The following is a 19,758-nucleotide window of genomic DNA, read 5'->3' as shown; positions in this document are numbered from 1 at the left end:
AACAGTTATTTGCTCCTTTAAGTTCTGGCCACTACTAGAAGGGTCCAGACTTTGATGCATTCTAATTGAACTCTGATAGCTTCCAAAGTATTGTTTCAAATAGGAGCCTGATTCCTTTCAGATACAGTATTTTATGCTATGAAAATCACTGGTTTCAAACTTGGTGATGTATCAGAGTTTCCCAGGAAGTGTTTCAGAAAAGCGTATTTTCTCCAGAGTTCTAATTTGTCAATTTGGGGATAGGACCCGGAGCACATATATTTTTTTAAATTTTTTTTTTTAAGATTTTATTTATTTGAGAGAGAGAGAGAGAAACAGCATGAGAGGGGAGAGGGTCAGAGGGAGAAGCAGGCTTCCCACCGAGCCGGGAGCCTGATGCGGGACTCGATCCTGAGACTCCAGGACATGACCTGAGCTTAAGGCAGTCGCTTAACCAGCTGAGCCACCCAGGTGCCCCCAGGGCACATATATTTTTAACCAGCTCCCCAAGTAAGGATAAAGCCAGCCAGGGATGAAAATGAGTGTGGTGAACACTGTATACATTATGTACATTCTCCCTTGTCTGGATGGACGGCGTGGGGTGCATCTGTGGATCACACACGGTCTACCTTCCAGTGCTATCTAGACGCCTCTGTCATTGAGATAATTCAGCCTGAGTGCTTACGTGTGCGTGTGTGCGTAGAGCAGAAGAGAGCAAGAATTCTCCTCGGAGCTTGGAAGGAGAGCTAAGAAGAAAAAGACAGTGGTATGCCTCTTCTCTCACACACACATTCGAAAGTGCAAACACCCTGCAAGGTCTGTATCTTAAGTAATAAGCAGTCGTGAGTAGTACTGCCATTAGGAGGGAGTCGCGTTGAGAAGAGAGGCATGGGGATTTGGGGCAGAGAGGGTGTTGGGGGAGGAGGGGCTTTGGCACCAGTAGCAGAGCTGGAAGGACCCTAGAGACACAGTCGCGTTGCTGTCTCTCCACGCTTTGGTCTCTCGGCCGTGACCCCCCATCTCTGTGACTGGGGTGCAGCAGTTACCGCAACAGTTCAAGTGTTCGGGAAGTTCTGTTTTTCTTGTCAATGAAAACTAAGCTCTGGGTTTTTTTCCTCCCTCCTTCTTTCAGATCCCGGTCTCCAGAATCTCCCCCATGCCTTTTCCTACATCGCAGGTCTCTCCCAGGGCTCGTTTTCCAGTCTCCATCACTAGTCCTAACAGAACAGGAGCCAGAACTCTTGCAGACATCAAAGCAAAAGCCCAGCTGGTCAAAGCACAGAGGGCGGCCGCCGCCGCCGCCGCCGCTGCCGCCGCCGCCGCGGCCTCCGTTGGAGGGACCGTTCCAGGACCTGGCCCCGGGGGCGGACAAGGCCCCGGAGAGGGCGGTGACAGCAAGACCGCTGGAGGAGGGAGGCCAGACTCAGACAGAGGCCGCGAACCTGGAGAGGGCCCCACTCTGGAGTTGGCAGGAACTAGAAGCGGGGGAGGTACGAGAGAGCTTTTACCCTGTGGGCCAGAGACTCAGCCCCAGTCTGAGACCAAGGGCCCAGAGCAGGCTCAGCCTCATGGTGTCTCTGGAGCACAACTACAGCAAACCCCCTCGGTGCCTCCAAGCTCTGCCGGCGGTGGAGCCGGCGCAAGGGCCCCCTCCCCAGCCCGCACTAATGCGCCCCCACCCGCTGTAGGGAAGCCGGCTAACGAACCCCCGCACCCCCCCAGGGCAGCAGCCGCAGTGGCCTCTCTCCCCCACCCACAAGGCCCCGGGACCTGCAGACTGGAGAAGGCGCCTTCTGCTCCGGCGGGTTCCGCACTCATCTCAGGTGCCTCCCCACCTGTTCGTTTCGCAGCCGATGGCACAGTCGAGCCCAGAGCAGGTTCTGGTAGGAATATGCCAGACCCTTCGGCCTCAGCAGAGACAACTGCTAGTACTTCAGCGGCTGTGACTCCCTCTCCTTTAACATCGTTGTTGACCGCAGCCGCTTTAGAGAAGCTTCCTGTACCCCAGGTCAGCGTGACTGTAGCGCCTCCGGGATCAGCTCCGTCCTCGAGCACTTTGCCAGTAGCTTCTAGCCTTAAAACTCCAGGAACTTCTTCAAATTTGAATGGACCCATGCCAAGGCCGAGCTCTAGTATCCCTGCGAATAACCCTTTGGTCACTCAGCTGCTTCAGGGCAAAGATGTTCCCATGGAGCAAATTCTGCCTAAACCTCTCACCAAAGTTGAAATGAAAACTGTCCCACTGCCCACGAAAGAGGAGCTGGGGACGGGAGTGCTCACGGGCCCTGGCGCCACAGAAGACAGCGTCAGAGAGGAAGGGGGTGAGAGGCAGTCCCACCCGGCTCTGCAGCAGCTGGGGAAAGCCTTGCAGAGTAAGCAGCTCTCCCAGGTTCCAAGACCCCTTCAGCTCTTTCCAGGTAAGGAACTGAGGGACTCTGGCATTGACACACACCAGTACCAGGAAGGACTAAGCAAAGCCACCCAAGAGCAGATCCTTCAGACTCTCATCCAAAGGGTTCGGAGGCAGAACGTTCTCCCATTTGTGCAGCCCTCCCAGTTCAACTTCGCTCACTCAGGTTTCCAGTTGGACGACATCTCCACAAGCCAGAGGTTCATGCTGGGTTTTGCTGGCAGAAGGACATCGAAGCCTGCCATGGCAGGTCACTACTTACTTAACATTTCCACCTACGGCCGGGGTTCAGAGAGCTTTAGGAGGACCCATTCTATAAACCCTGAAGACCGTTCGTGTCTAAGTAGCCCCACGGAGGCCTTGAACATGGGGTACACAGACTGTAAAAATGCAACAGGAGATAGTAGCAGTGGCAGAGAAGAAGATACGGATGAGGAAAGTACCAGTGATGAGCAAGAACCCATCGTGGTGAAGGAGGAGCCCCAGGCTGCCCAGGGTCCTGGCAGGTGTGAAGCAAGTTCGGGGCCCCACAGTAGAGAAGCCCTATCCACCAATGATTGTTTCGCAAGAAAGAATGTGAAGGTGGAGACACCAGTGCATGAGCAAACCACTTTAAGCAAGGAGAATTACCTGTTCACGAGAGGCCAAACATTTGATGAAAAGACCCTAGCCAGAGATTTCATTCAGGCAGCACAGAAACAAATGGCTCATGCAGTGAGAGGCAAGACGATGCGTAGCAGCCCTGAGCTTTTCAATTCTACTGCTCTTCCTCTGACCGCAGACAGTCCCACCCATCAGCCTCTCCTCCTTCCACCACTGCAGACCCCGAAGCTGTATGGAAGCCCCACGCAGATCGGGCCAAGCTATAGAGGCATGATCAATGTCTCCACCTCGTCCGACATGGACCGTAACTCTGCTGTCCCGGGGATGCCTGACTGTAGCCAGGTGGCTAGCAATGTAGGTGATGTCATGTCCTTTTCGGTGACTGTCACTACCATCCCTGCTAGCCAAGCGATGAATCCCAGCAGCCATGGCCAGACCATTCCTGTTCAGGCCTTTCCTGAAGAGAACAGCATCGAGGACGCACCTTCGAAATGTTACTGCCGATTGAAAGCCATGATCATGTGCAAGGGGTGTGGAGCATTCTGCCACGATGATTGCATTGGGCCCTCGAAACTGTGTGTCTCCTGCCTTGTCGTTCGGTAACGAGACTAGAAAGAGAACACGCTGTAAAGGAGGCAGGGAGGGAAGGGTTGATGAGATGTGTTTTTTGCGTCCTTTCGGAATCACAGAAATAAATAAGTAGGTTTCAGTTGTCTTAAGAGACAGACGTTACTTAATCAGGAATACAGAGTACAGATCTTATATTTTAGAGGAAGAGCACCTTGTATAGTAAGTCTAGGTCAAGCAAGACTTTGTGAATTTGTGACAAGTTTGCACTTACAAAATCATGTAAATATGTCACATTTTGTTTTAACATTGTTTTCCCAAGTGTTTAGGTAATGATGTATTTGAATTCAGATTTATGTTCCACTTCACGTGACTCTGAGAAAAGTTCAATGCCATGCATGGTTAAAGGAAGCTGTCTTTCTTCTCTCCTTTCCTAAGAGGCCAGGAAAAGGAAGGAATGAAGGAATGGTCTGGAGAAATGACCATTCAAGCTGATTATGTCATGATGGTCTGACTGCAGGCTTTCCTTAGATTATTCAGCCTTGGCGGGATTTGGATTCAGGGTTTACTCAGTCCTTTTACCTTAGACAGAACCTTCTTAAGTTCACATTTTTGATACTGTATTAATTTCATAGGTAGTAATTCAGACTCTGAAAGCTCTTGACCTGATTCTTGGCTTCCACAAACCAGTACTGTTGCCAAGCTCTCTGCTTGCGCTTTGTGGCCCCCTGCCCTGCCCTGAGACCGTGAACGTGGCCCACGAAGGGTGTGCCACCCCAGGCCCCTGCTGTTCGCTGAGCCTGTGCTGGGCAGCAGTTCCAGCAGGAACATCCGGGTACTTGGTCAGTCGGGGGGGCTTACAAAAAGGTGTGAGATGCCAGTAGAGGAGTAACAAAAAATGCTAGCCATGGGGTGATTTGAACTCTGTGTTTTGTTGGGCAAGGGAGTAAAAAAAAAGTGCAGAAACTCTTAAACTGGACGTAAAGGACTTTGGGAAACGATTTTTAACCCTAGAAACAAGGTAGCCTCTCTTTTCCTCTTCTTGCCCAACCCTGTTCCCTAATGTTCTGTAGTCCGCTGTTGTGCAGGAGGGAAAGCTCCTTGTTGCCACTTTGGCCCGTTCTGTTTCGCCTGTTTTGACCTCCCAGGCATCTGAGGAGTGTGGAATAATCTTACCTCCTCTAGATACTACTTTGAACACAACGTGTGCACACAGACATACACAGTAAAAGTTAGACACTTCTGCTGTTCTGGAAGATACGTCCTCTGTTTTGGATTACTGCTTTCTATGCACTAGAAATTTCTAGTGTAAAGGGGCTTCAGTAAATGGCTAAGGGAACATCTAGAAAGGAAGAGAAATTAGCTCCAAAGTTTTGTTGATTCTTTTTTGTTTCCTTTGTTGTTGTTTTTTAAATCTTGTCACTAGTGACTGAAGAGTTTTTGAGTACATATATTTAGGTCATGGTTAAAGAACATTAAAATAAATCTACAATTTATCAGAATTTGGTATTAAGGAACCGGGTATTGTCAATATGCATCATGCATATTGATTTTAAGTTTTCCTAATTTCAAGTGTGTAAAGTAAAAATACTACTGCAACCTAGTACACTTCATATTCAGGATGTGATATTGACCATATGCAGAACAGTGTCACTTGTTAAGTCACATTCCAGATTAGGAGAAAGTAGACAGTAATACTCTTTGCTCTTCCCCATTCTGTTACCCATTCTTCACCCCACATTATACATGCTTTTAATACTTTTGAACCCCATAAGAAACTTAATACTTCACTGTTTTTTGGTTTTTGCTTCTGTGATTTCTTGTGGCTCAAGGCGAATACAGGATTAATATCTCTGTTCTAGTTTCAGCCGAGACAATAGGATGTCCGCCTAATTTCCCCTTTTCTTCCGGCACACACACAAGGATCCAGGGATAAGGAGTAAGTTCTCTAGCCAAGATCCAGGAAGAAACAAAAATGGTTCAGTTCTCCAAACTTTCAGTACTCGGTAATCCAAGGGCAGGGGCTAAAAGGACCTATTGCTGGTTAAAACTCTGTGCTCAGCTTCCTCACTCCCCATGTTCAGTGCCAGGACTGAGGGCTGGTCTGTGTGCTGGAAGTGCCTGAGTATTTCAGAACTAACCCCATGCTAAACATGAATTACCAATTTGGATTGATCAAAGTGAACTTTCTTCTTTGCACCTTTCCTGTCGTAGGAAGTCTCTCCTCCACGGTTCCCGTAATCTGAGTTTGGACAGACTAACCAGGAGAGGAGGAAAGGGATCAGGGATTTTCAAGTCCATTTGGAGAGCAAACCGTATCGTGCCTCTTCTTCTTGACCAAGGCTCTTGCAGATAGGTCCTAAGCATTATTATTCCCCAGATTCTCTTAACAAATGATACTCAGCTAATAAAATATTTGCATTTATGGATGTCCCTGAAATAGGATATGTCAACTAGGTACACTGCTTCAGTCTTGACAAAATGAGAGGATAGGTTCTCTCGGCTTGGTAGTAAATTGAACACAGTCCGTTTGTCAGTTTGTTTCAACACAGTGGTTTCAGGTAGAAAGTCATTCATTTTAAGAGCTGAACAGAAAAACAATCAGCAACAATCCAAACACATTAACAATACAATTTGGCCCTTTTGAAAATGAAGCAGTAGGAACAAGAAAAATCTTTATATTACTGAGAGCATGGTACTCCAAATACCTTTAAAGCAGTTTTTATTTTAGGTTTTTGGAGTTGCTTTACCTTTCAGTTCAATCTGAAAGGTTGCTAATCAATGCTAAGCTTTTTTTTTTTTTTAATGGTATTTAGTTGCACTATTTCCAGTGACTAGTCAGGCATTATGCCTGATGCTTATGCCTCCAGGGTATGCTTCTCGAACCTTCAGATACCTTCCATTGTAGGTCACATGGGGGAGATAGCATTAACAATAAATATGTCATCTCAGTCTTAATGACTGTTCTGAGTTGTCTAGTAGAGAAGGCTCCCTGAATCTTAAAAAATTCGATAAAAATTCTCCATCCTATTAAACAACCTGGGGTTGTTCACCCTACTATTCCTTAACCCCTGTGCTCAAGGTACTGAAACTATCTGTGTTATCCCATGTAACATTTCTAAGAATAAGATCTGGCAAATGGGACATTTTTCTTGAAGAAGGGGAAGCATACTTGCGTGGGCTGGGAAGGCACCCAGATGTAGGTGTTTTAGGAATTATCTCAGATTTAAATAGCCAAAGGAGGACCTCCTTGCCTTCCCGGTGAAGGTGTAAATTCATACATATTGATGACTTGACAGTTAACCATCCTAATTGCTTATTATTGCCTTTCTCCACCTTAGAGCCCTTAAAGAACTCTTGGGTAAAATTATTTGTTATGAGGGGTTCTTCTCTGGTCATTACACCACTATTTATTTCTAGAACTCACTGTCAGTGAACAGTGCCAGGGTTTTCTCTGTGACCTAGAGGTTTCACTTCACAGCAAAGAGGGAAGAGTCCCCGTTGCATTACAACAATGTGCTAAGTAAAAAACTTGGCCAATGGTAGTTTTCAGCTCAGTTTATAGAATAGTCCAAAGAGACTGAGAAACATGATGATAGGCAGGGATCTTTTCCTACCATGTTTCAATACCTACGTACCTATTGAAAGGGAACAATAGGTAAAACATTTCCTGAAGTTGAAGTAAGAGCTTCATAGATTCTTGGTTACTTTATTTTTTTTAATGCTTTACATTTGATACAACTATTAAAGATCAATTTTAAAAAAATAGCTTTCCAGTAATATATTTTAAGTAATATATATTTTAATATCTATGTAAAAAGTGACAGCGGAAGACTTTGAATTTCTCATATATGGTATGTTTATGTAGGACCTCACTGTTAAGGCACAAATTATTACAAAGGAAGTTACTCTAAAGACACTCAGATTATTTCCGAAAAATGCAATAAGGGGAATAGTTTTGGAGTTTATTTTTTATTTTAAAAGAAAATCGACTTATTTACCACGAGCTATTTTTTTTCTTCTGGCTTATAAGGTTTGTACAGACTGGTTTGGTAAATGCTAAACTTTTGTGTCTTTTGCCTTTTTAAAGGAATTGTTAACATTGGAATTGAGGGTATGTACAGAGAAGTTGGTGTCAACACCATTTAAAAAGTCATATTTTTTCACAAATATAGAAAAATCATTTTACATAAGAATTTTAAGTATTTGCAATAAATATATGTATATAGATTGTATGTATTCATATATTCTTATTTTTCATTTTATTATTAAGTAAAAGATAATTAAAGTGAAAATAAAAACCTTGGAGTTTTTGGTGACTCTTGAGGTCTGACATCCGTCTGAGAGCGGTGCGGGTAAGGGCCCTCAGCTGTTCCCTTATATCACCATTGCAAGATTACCACAGATTGTGTAGAAGAGTCAAAATGAGGAATTTGGTGATAAACAAATCAGGGTAGCATGTTTCTTTCAGAACTCTAGTAAAAATATTAAATATGCCTAATCTGTCTGTCTCTGTTTTCACCCTTGAACTGTTCTGTCTCTTAACCATGGGATGTTACTGGGAATGTTAAAAACAGACAAACACAAAAACATGGTGCGTTCTTTTTTTTTTTTTTTTTAAAGATTTTATTTATTTATTTGACAGAGAGAGACACAGCGAGAGAGGGAACACAGGCAGGGGGAGGGGGAGTGGGAGAAGCAGGCTTCCCGCTGATCGGGGAGCCCGATGCGGGGCTCGATCCCAGGACCCTGGGATCATGACCTGAGCCGAAGGGGCAGACGCTTAACAACTGAGCCACCCAGGTGCCCCCTCTTTTTTTTTTTTAATGTGCCCACTGTTTGCTTCTAAAACAAAGAATGGTAAAATATCTCAGGGGTAAAAATAGGTTTTTCTTTATCAACAGTGGTTAATAATTCATTAGCAAACATTCACTGCCACCACCTTGCAGGCAGTAGGAGTATGTGAAGAAATAATTTCATGAAGATAATCGAAAACTTGTTTTCTGTTTCCCAGTTCTTCTCTGAGAAGTGAGTTTCCTAACCAGTTCAGTATCCTTCCTGATGAGTCTGAGAGGGAGTTTCCTAACCAGTTTTAGGTCCTTCTTGACTGATCCGGAGAGCTAGAAGAGCTAGGAGAACTTTGATTTTGATCTCCAAAGTGTCAGGAAGGGCATTTGTGCAAGTGAGGACTGAGCCAGATAGTAGGAGAGCTTAACTGTCCGTGGTCCCATACCTGCGATAGCCTGGAATCCTGCTGTTCAGGAGGTTTTGTGGTTGCAAATACGTGGTTTTAGGATCTGATTGAAGGAGCCAAACACTACCTAGGTAGTCTTTGGAAGTAAAGGTATCTAGCCCATTCTTTAAACACAGATTTATTGATGAAATAAAAAATAAGGTCAGAACTTCACGAATGTATCTTAGTGACCCATGAAACTCACTCTTTATTCTAGTTCCCTAGTTCTCCCCATAATTACTCAGCCATGATTATTTTCACTGATAAAAATAGCATATTTTGGAAATTAATAAGGATACATAGAATGCTTTTTAAAAGATCGCTTTGTTATTTTTCCAAAAATGGAAATTTCAAACATCGGGGTTGCCCAAAGACGTTGAAGATCGTTTACCAGTCCAAGAGAACAGCATTCTAAATCTTTGCTGAAAATATGCTTTACTAAAGGAAATTTCTTATGTCTCAGGGAACATCTGCATCCTTACAATTCCCATATATAATAGGAGCGAAAGTGAAATATTTCAATGTGTGTGAACCAGCCCATTGTGGCAATTTCCAGAAACCACCCCCCATCCGCCGTTCATAGTACATATTTGTAATTATTTAAATGGGCCTCCTACCTCACTGGAAGTGAAATTCATATTCAGGTTAATGACGTAGGGGCCTAAACGTATAGTTGACAGGCAGTTGAATGAGAAAGAGCAGTATACTAGAACACAACTTCAACTTGAATCCCCAACTGTCCTTTATTTACATCATAGTCCAGAAACCTGTGTTCGATGCTTTTGACGCCATTGACCACAAGTGGTCTTAAGAAATAAGATTTTGCGTAATGATTCTAGCTGGTTTTGTGTACAAATCATGTTGTTCACTAATTCATCTCTTTCTCGGAGCACCTACTATGTGCTAAGCACTGTACTAAGGTTCAGGTTCTGCAAGGGTAAACAAAAGCAGCCATGTAAATTGTAAAAGGTCTTCCTAATGTAGTAGCCATACAGCATGTGTCTAGTTCAGGGCTCCAGGAGTACTGTATGCTACATACTTCCCAAGACATGATGGAAATTTAAGTGTAAATGAGTTACGGAAGGAAACCATTTGAGGCACTGGGTGAAACCCAGTGGCAAAACATGAAGCAAGAAAGGAAAGGCATTGCCCCTAGGTGAAATAACAATGTGGAAATGAAAAGCCATGTTATTGAAATGTACCTTTTCTGAAAACAATCATTGGAAGATGTAGAATTCTTTTTTTTTTTTTTTAAGATTTTATTTATTTGACACACAGAAGGAGAGAGCTAGCACAAGCTGGGGGTGTGGCAGGCAGGGGAGAAGCAGGCTCCCTGCTGGGTAAGGAGCCCGATGTGGGGCTCGATCCCAGGACCTTGGGATCATGACCTGAGCCGAAGGCAGCTGCTTAAGTGACTGAGCCACCCAGGGGCCCCCAGAAGATGTAGAATTCTTAATAGAAATTTCAGGAAATTTCTTTCTTTTTTTTTTTTAAGATTTATTTATTTATTTGACAGAGAGACAGCGAGAGAGGGAACACAAGCAGGGGGAGTGGGAAAGGGAGAAGCAGGCTTCCGGCCGAGCCAGGAGCCCGATGCGGGGCTCGATCTCAGGATCCTGGGATCATGACCTGAGCCAAAGGCAGACGCTCAACGACTGAGCCACCCAGGCGCCCCAAACTTAAAGAAATTTCTTAGCGTCTCAGTTGAAGAAAGAATCCCTTTCAATTAATTCTGGTGAGTGCGTCTGGAAAGATGCTATAATCTTAACTAACCCTTTCTAATAACTGTTAGGTAGATAATGCAGCCTACTTGTCACTGATGTTTAAACCCACAGGAAGCTTAAGGGAATTGAAACTAAACCTTGATTTTTATCTTGTAGTCTGGTGAGAATGAAGTGTATCCCTTTATTTTATATTATTAAAGAGATGTTGTATCCCTGTTTTTTCTCCATAATGGATAAAATTAGTGTTCTAAAGTTTTTATTCTAATACTGTAGAATTGGCTCCCCCACCCCATCTCTAGTCACAGAACTTGAATTACAAGAAACTTAGGAGGATCCTAGCCTTTTTTAGTGGCCTAAATTCCCAGTTCTTTCTTTGAGAATTTCTGGTAAAAAAAAAAGTTTTTAAAGGATAAATCATTGTATTTTGTTAGTGCTTATTCTTGAATTTTCCTTACCATTTATCATTAACTTGGATTGATGGATTTGCAACTCAAATTCTGCATGCCAAAATATCCATATTCACCTTTCAGTCCAAGAGGTATTTGGTATATTCCACCGTGAAGTGTCTCAACTTTGTCCAGGAAGTAGGAGGGTGGGTATCCTCTATTTTCCTAATACTTGGTGGCCTTAAACAGAAGATTGGGTTTCTTTTATCGAGACTGTATGAACTGAGGAATCTCTATACCTCCATGGAGCTCTCAGTCTTAACCGATAAAGGTCATCCCTAGAAAGACTTCCTTATAACAGGAAGGAGGGACTGGGCCTGGAAGGGAGAGCCAGAGATGATCAGGCTGTGGAGATGGGCTATGACCAGATGGTCGGTTCTCCTGAAGAATAACTTCCAACTCAATGTTCCTGGTTCTTCAAATTCAAAAGAGGCTAAAGGGAAATAAAAAACCTACTGATTTCCATCTTGACTGGAAAACCCAGAGAATGCTTAGGGGAGAAGAAAGGTAAACCCAAGATTGGATTTAAAAATGGGTTTAAGTAAACTTTCAGTTATTCTTAACTTTTTTACGAAAAATTTTTTAAGGTTTTGGGTTCATATAATGTTAAATTGCCATGATTAGAACATGGAATTTGATTTGAGATATTTTATGGGCTAAGTGATGGTTTTCTATGGAATTACCTAGCGGCAGCTTTTGCTGCTGATCAGAATTTAGGGTTGTGCACCTGTGTCTGTTAAATAATGTCGATGTTGCTCATAAACACTATTAAGCCAACTTGAGTCAACACTTAATTTTATTAACTTTAATCATGGATCCTCTTCTTAAATATTTAAAATTTAGATTAACCCAATAAGAAAGCAATGCATTAAATGTTATCAAAATATTTGAAGATATTTTATAACTATTATTTTACACACAGCCTATTTCCTTTCTATGGAAAGTGTGGTACAAAAAAAGTTTTACTTTCTTACTTTCTTTCCAAAAGCCCATGTCTGATGTTTTCAGATACCTAGAGCTTAGAAATGATAGAGTTGGACTTTGGCCCTAAGTCAGCAATTCCTCATTTTAGGTTTTCAGGCAATAGCAACCTGAAGACATGGGTAGAGACCCCAACTGAACTTATATGTAATCAATTAACACAAACTAAATTAATGAAACTCTTGCAGAGTCTCATATTTGGTTTCCCCTTTGTTGCATAAAGAGATAGATCTGGGCTGGGAAGGACCTGAAAATTTGTTCTTTGATAATAAACTACTGGTTGAAGGACAGGTTCTTACTAAATTCACAAAATTCATAGAATCCATGAAAGATCTCAAGTACATGACTAGTGAAACTCTAGAAATTAAAAACCTTTCTCTTAGCCATAAGTGCTATGACCTGTTTTTTTAAAGCCCATCTTAATCCTGTGACTCATTGCATCACACCTTAAAACTTGCACCAGCACCAAGAGAAATCAGAATGGAAGAAATGACCTTGTGCTGGTCTTGTTCACTCTAAAATCTTTGTGCACATAGGCCTTAGCACTTTGACAGATAAAACTCTGCCTTTTAGCTCCCTCTCACTATCGTCTTTATTCCTCTCACTTTTAGACTGTTCCTTGTACTGGTTGTATAAAACTACCTTCCTCAGAATTGAATGTATAATGTTTCTGCACATGGGCAAATTGTATTTTAATGACTCATTTAAGTTGAATAAAGGCATACAGTTTTACTCTAGCGACTGTGCCTTCTCTTTTCCAAAGAAACCAGCTACCATGTTGAATGACTTACCTGTTTGTTGCTCCTTTTGTTGCACCTGATTACACAATTATCCCTGGGTCCTGGCTAAATTTGGGCACTACAGAAAGTGCCAGTCTCTAAGCAACACTCGAAGGGGCTTAAAGAATTGAACAAGAGCCCAAGAGAATGTGTTGTGCATTTCAAGAATAACAAGGAAACCTACACTACAAAGCCGCAGTAATCAAAGCAGTGTGGTAATGGCGTGAGGACAGACCTACAGACCAATAAAGTAGAACAGAGAGCTCAGAAATAAACCTTCACATAAATGATCAAATGATTCTCATTTTATTTTATTTATTTATTTAAAGATTTTATTTATTTATTTATTTGAGAGAGAGAGAATGAGAGAGAGCACGAGAGGGGGGAGGGTCAGAGGGAGAAGCAGGCTCCTCGCCGAGCAGGGAGCCCAATGTGGGACTCGATCCCGGGACCCTGAGATCATGACCTGAGCTGAAGGCAGACGCTTAACGACTGAGCCACCCAGGCGCCCCTGATCAAATGGTTTTTGACAAGGGTTTCAAGACTAGTCAAGTCCAAGTAAACTAGAGTTTATTTTAAAAAAATTTATATATATATATGATATATATATATAGTTTATATAATATATATATAAACGAGTTTATTTTTAAAAATTTATATATATAATCAAGTGATTCTTGACAAGGGTTCCAAGACTAGTCTATATACGTGTGTGTATACACACACACACACACACACACACACAAGAAAATAACAGTGTTGGCAAGGATGTAGAGAAATTAGAACCCGTGTGCATCGCTGGTGGAAATGTGAAATGGCTCTCCTGCTGTGGAAAACAGTAGGGCAATTTCTCAAAACAGACGTACCATATGATCCAGCAATCTCACCTCTGGCTATATACCCCAAAGACATGAAAACAGGGACTTGAACAGATATTTGTTCCTCAATGGTCATAGCAACATTATTTATAATAGCTAAAAGGTGAAACCACCCAAATGTCCATCAACGAATGGCTAAACAAAATGTGATATAAACAAACAAAATTGGAATATTATTCAGCCTTAAAAAGAAATGAGGCAGAGGCAGCAGCTCCAGAGCAGAGTACCAACTGTGGCGGTCGGCGTCATGGCAGGGCAGGCGTTTAGAAAGTTTCTTCCCCTCTTTGACCGAGTTTTAGTTGAAAGGAGCGCAGCTGAAACTAACCAAAGGAGGTATTATGCTTCCAGAAAAATCTCAAGGAAAAGTGTTGCAAGCAACACTAGTAGCTGTTGGATCGGGCTCTAAAGGAAAGGGTGGAGAGATTCAACCAGTTAGTGTGAAAGTTGGAGATAAAGTTCTTCTCCCAGAATATGGAGGCACCGAAGTAGTTCTAGATGACAAGGATTATTTCTTATTTAGAGATGGTGACATTCTCGGAAAGTATGTGGACTGAAATCATTATTAAAATGGCATGAAGTGAAGCTGCCCATTCCAGTGAAGTTGTGAAATCTTTCATCATGTAAATAATTTTCATGTCTCTCTTTTATAATAAACTAATGGTATCCAAACTAATGATAAAAAAAAAAAAGAAATGAAATTGACACACACTACAAGATGCATGAACCTTGAAGGCATTGTGCTAAGTAAAATAGCCAGACACAAAAGGATAAATATCGTATGGTTCCACTATACAGTATACCTAAAGTAGTCAAATCCGTAGAGAAATTAGAATGGTGGTTGACAGTGACTCGGGAGTAGAGAAGATTGGGAGTTTGTGTCTCAAGTTCAGGAGATGGACGGTAGTGTGGTTGCAACATTCGGAATGTACTTAATGCTACAGCGCTGCACACTTAAAAATGCTTAAAATGGTAAATGTTATGTATATTTTACCACGATTTTTAAAAAAAATATTTATTTCAGGGCGCCTGGGTGGCTCAGTCGGTTAGGTGACTGCCTTCAAGTCAGGTCATGATCCTGGAGTCCTGGGATCGAGTCCCGCATCGGGCTCCCTGCTCGGCAGGGAGCCTGCTTCTCCCTCTGACCCTCCCCCCTCTCATGTGCTCTCTCTCTCATTCTCTCTCTCAAGTAAATAAATGAAATCTTAAATATATATATATTTATTTCAGAGAGAGAGAGAGAGCGTGTGTGCCCATGTGCGTGAGCAGAGAGGGGCAGAGGGAGAGGGAGAAAGAATCCTTGAGCAGGCTCCCCACTGAGCATGGAGCCTGAATCGGGCCCCATCCCAGGACCCTGAGATCATGACCTGAGCCAAATCAAGAACCTGTTGCTTAACTGATTGAGCCTCCCAGGTGTGCCCTGTTTTACCACAGTTTTTTTTTTAAAGATTTTATTTATTTGAGAGAGAGCACGAACAGGGGGCAGGGGGTGGGGAGGGGCAGAGGCAGAGGGAGAAGCAGACTCCCTGCTGAGCAGGGGGCCAGACTTTGGGGCTGGATCCCAGGACCCCGGGATCATGACCTGAGCCAAAGGCAGGCACTCAACTGACTGAGCCACCCAGGCGCCCCTTACCACAAATTTTTAAAAAGGAGCCTCAAAAGTGGATTAAAAAAATAAGACTTGCATAACATTTTCTTTTCTGAGCAACCTGAGAAGATTAATTTAAAAGTAGTGGGTTTTTTGTGGGAGTGGGGGTGGGGGTGGGCGCCAGGGTGGCTTAGTGGGTTAAGCCACTGACTCTTGATTTTGGCTCAGGTCATGATCTCAGGGTCCTGGGATGGGGCCCGATCTCAGGGTCACAGGATCAAGCCCCGCCTTGGGCTCCAATCTCAGCACAGCAGATGCTTGAGATTCTCCTCTCTCTCTCCTCTGCCCCTCCCCCTTACCCCTTCTCCCTGCTCCTGCTTGCACTCTCTCTCTAAAATAAATAAATAAAAATGTTTAAAAAGTAGTTTTTGGGGTGCCTGGCTGGCTCAGTCAGTGAAGCATGCAACTCTTGTCCTTGGGGTTGTGAGTTCAAGCCCCATTTTGAATGTAGAGCCCACTTATAAAAATTAATTTAAATAAATAAATAAAGTTTTGTTTAAGAAAATGCAGAACCTAAAGTCCACCAGTGGAATTAAGAAAAACCCCGTAGCACTAAAGAAACTGGTAATGATGGATGGTTAGAAGAAGCCATGTGTCTTTGAGGGAAGCAAAGCTCTTAGAGTCCTCGCCGTGCAATGACTCAGCAAATTGTCCTTGATCTAAGAAATTACAGCTGAGAATGGAACCAAATACGACGTTTTAGTATAGCCAGGAACCCAGACTGGAGCATCAAGGTTGAAGATTACCAGAACGTTATAGGAACTGATGGCAACAAGGAGTGAGTACCTTTTGAAAATAGCAAACCATTAACCATCCTTCTCCCTCACATTAAGCACTTCTAGTGAAGAGTAGAGTTCTTGGTGTGGATATCTTTGCTGATCTGCGAGGTAAAAACTTATTTCATTTTAAAGTTTGCCTTTAAAAAAATTTTAGTCCAACATCTCTTTATATGAGCTATTTGTTTCTTGTGAATTTTCTGATCAGGACTTTTGTCAGGTTTTCTACTGACATGTTCCTTTTTTTTTTTTTTTTAATGACTTCTAAATGTTCTTCCTACAGTAAAGATATTAATCTTTTGCAATGTGTGTTGCATGTATTTTTCCTAATTTTTCCATGTTTCCCATTCTTGTTTATAATCTGTTTGGCCATACAGAAACTCTTAAATTGAAATTCAATTGTTTTCCTCTAAGATTTTTGTTTTCGAGGTGCCTGGGAGGCTCAGTCCTTAAGCCTCTGCCTCCGGCTCAGGTCATGAGCCCAGGGTCCTGGGATCAAGCCCCCCATCGGGCTCCCTGCTCAGTGGGAAGCCTGCTTCTCCCTCTCCCACTCCCCCTGCTTGTGTTCCCTCTCTCGCTGTGTCTCTCTCTGTCAAATAAATAAATAAAGTCTTTAAAAAAATAATAAAAAATTAAAAATCGTTAAAAAAAAGATTTTTGTTTTCATGATATACTTAAGAAGCCCTTATACTTTGATTATAAAAACATTTAACAACCCCCCTTTTTAAATTCTCCTATAGTTAAAATTTTTTAAATTGTATATATATCCTCTCTCTCTTAAGTAAGGTCTATGCGCAACGTGGGGCTTGAACTCATGTCCCCAAGATCAAGAGTCCCATGCTCTATTGACTGAGCCACCCAGGCACCCCCAACATGGGGCTTGAACTCAAGACCCTAAGATCAAGAGTCGCACATTCCGCTGACTGAGCCAGTCAGGTGCCCGATTTTGTATTAATTTTTGTATATAGTAAGAGGAACAAATCAAAGTTCTTTTCTTTCCTTGTTGATATCCAATTGTTCTCACATTAAAAGACACACTGAATGACTTTCATATCTCTGTTGAAAATCGATTGTCCATATATGTGTGAGTCTATTTTTAGACTATTCTGTTCCATTAATATGTTTGTATTATCTTTGCATCAATATCACATTGTCTTAATTACTGTAGCTTTATAAGTGGTTTAAAATCAGGTAATGTTAATCCTCCAACTTTGTTTTTTACCTTCAAATTCAGTTAGGCTATTTGTCCTTTGATTTCCATATGAATTATAGAACCAGTTGTCAGTTTCTGTAAAAACAGGATTTGAGCTGGGATTGTGTTTAAGGTATACATCAATCTGGAAGGAATTGAGATCTTAGTATTTTGCCATTGATCCATCTTTTCATTTATTTACATATTATTTAATTTCTCTTAGCAATGTTGTATAGGTTCCAGTGAATAGAGCTTTCATATATCTTTTGTCAGATTTAACCCTACATTTCAATTTTTTTTACATTAACAAATTTTTTTTTTTAAGATTTTATTTATTTATTTGAGAGAGGGAGACTGAGAGAGAGAGAGCATGAGAGGGGGGAGGGTCGGGAGGGTCAGAGGGAGAAGCAGACTGCCTGCGGAGCAGGGAGCCCAATGCGGGCTCGATCCAGGGACTCCAGGATCATGACCTGAGCCTAAGGCAGTCGCTTAACAAACTGAGCCACCCAGGCGCCCACATTAACAATTTTTTAAATGATACTGTGACAATTTTTAAAAATTTCACTTTTAAAATTCAACATTTAATTTCTGAGTGTTAATTGGTGGACATGAACATTCACATTATAATTTTATACAGATTTTGCTAAAATCAATTGCTAACCTCACTTACTAGTTTTAGCAGCTTCTTTGTACATTCTGTTGGATTTTCTATATAGATGGACAGTGTTATCTCCAAAGACAGAAAGTTTTATTCTCGATAACTTTTCTTTTTCTCACCTACGCTGGTTAGAACCTATAACACAGTGTTGAATACAAGTGGTGAGAGCAGACTTCCTTGTTCCTGATCTTACAAAGCAAGCATTTAATATTTCATATTAAGTATGATGTTAGCTAAAGATTTCTCCTAGATAGCCCTTCATCAGGGTGAGGAAGCTCCTTCCATCATCTATTTGTTTTTGTTTTTTTAAATCAGGAATGGATGTTGAAATTTGTCAACATCCATTTTTTCTGTGTCTATTGATTTGATATGGGTTTCTTTTTCAGTTTGTTAATATGATGAAGTTTGTTGATTGACTTCAGAATATTAATCCAGCTTTGGATTCATTGGTTTTCTCTATTGGTTTTTTGCTTTCTAATTTCATTGATTTAGTGTCTCTCTCTCTCTCTTAAGTAAGGTCTACGCGCAATGTGGGGCTTGAACTCATGTCCCCAAGATCAAGAGTCCCATGCTCTACTGACTGAGGCACCCCCATCGATTTCCACTCTTACTATGTTTTGTGTCTTTTGCTAATTTCAGGTTTAATATGTTATTCTTTGTCTAATGTCTTAATAGGGAGGCTGTTGTCACTAATTTGAGAACTTTATTATTTCTTAATATAAATGTTCAGTACTATGAATTTCCCCTAAGTACTGCTTTAGTAGCATCCCAACAATTCTGATATGTTGCTTCATTTCTCTTCAGTTCAAACTACTTTCTAATTTTGACTTTGATTTCTTCTTCAACCCATGTATAATTGAGAGATGTGCTATCTGGTTTCAAATATTTGAAGACTTTTCAGATATCTTTCTCTTATACATTTCTATTGTAATTCCATTGTAGTCAAAGAACATACTTTGTGTGACTTGAATCATTCTAACTGTACTGAGGCTTTTTTTTTTTTTTTAAAGATTTATTTATTTATTTCAGAGAGAGACTGGAAGCAGTTGGGATTGGGTAAGGGGAGAGGGAGAGGGGAAGCAGACTCCTGGCTGAGAGTGGAGACTGATGTGAGGCTCCCCATCTGGAGATCATGACATGAGCCAAAACCAAGAGTCGGATGCTTAACCGACTGAGCCACCCAGACGCACCCCCCCTTTTTAAGATATTTATTTATTTATTTATTTATTTATTTATTTATTTATTTATTTATTTAGAGAACAAGAGAGCCCATAAGCACAGGGAGGGGCAGAAGGAGGAGAAAGAGAATCCCAAGCAGATTCCTCACTGAGCACAGAGCCTGATGTGGGGCTCAATCCCACAACCCTGAAATCATGACCTGAGCCGAAGTCAAGACTCAGACACTTAACCAACTGAGCCACCCAGGCACCCATAAATATAGCCCATATTCTGTGTGCTTTTGAAAAGAAAGATGTGTATTCTGCTGCTGTTGAGGTAGTATGCCATAAATGTCAATTAGGTCAAATTGGTTGATGAAGCTGTTTGTGTCTTCCATGTTTTTACTGACTTTTCTGTATACTTGCTGTATCAATTATTGAGAGAGGAATACTGAAATCTTTAACTACAATGGTAGATTTCTCTCTCTCTTTGTAGTTCTATTAGTTTTTGTTTCTTTTTTTTTTTTTTTAAAGGTTTTATTTATTTGACAGAGAGAAAGACAGCCAGAGAGGGAACAAAAGCAAGGGGAGTGGGAGAGGGAGAAGCAGGCTTCCCATGGAGCAGGGAGCCTGATGAGGGGCTGGATCCCAGGACCCTGGGATCATGACCTGAGCCGAAGGCAGACACTTAACGACTGAGCCACCCAGGCGCCCCAGTTTTTGTTTCATA

The 19,758-nt window shown here is 41.9% G+C and overlaps 1 protein-coding gene and 1 pseudogene across 5 annotated transcripts in view; both read left to right on the top strand.

Moving 5' to 3' along the window:
• The window catches only part of ASXL2 (ASXL transcriptional regulator 2), a 148,956-nt gene extending 136,281 nt beyond the window's left edge, over window positions 1-12,675 (top strand). For all 5 annotated transcript variants that reach the window (XM_064571951.1, XM_045884223.3, XM_064571953.1 and 2 more), the window contains one exon: window positions 1,112-12,675. In XM_064571951.1, coding sequence (XP_064428021.1) covers window positions 1,112-3,595 — 2,484 coding nt within the window. In that variant the 3' untranslated portion in view covers window positions 3,596-12,675. The remainder of the gene's footprint in view (window positions 1-1,111) is intronic.
• A 714-nt stretch (window positions 12,676-13,389) lies between these two features.
• Window positions 13,390-14,168, top strand: LOC129046076 (10 kDa heat shock protein, mitochondrial-like; annotated as a pseudogene).
• The last annotated feature ends 5,590 nt before the right edge of the window (window positions 14,169-19,758 follow it).

The sequence above is a fragment of the Mirounga angustirostris genome, unplaced genomic scaffold, assembly GCF_029215605.1.
Source record: "Mirounga angustirostris isolate CCGP_5_RB_7025 unplaced genomic scaffold, mMirAng1.0.hap1 SCAF_10, whole genome shotgun sequence".
Lineage (NCBI taxonomy): Eukaryota > Metazoa > Chordata > Mammalia > Carnivora > Phocidae > Mirounga > Mirounga angustirostris.
The sequence above is the reverse complement of the archived record's forward strand: the minus strand, read 5'-3'. Positions and strand labels throughout refer to the sequence as shown.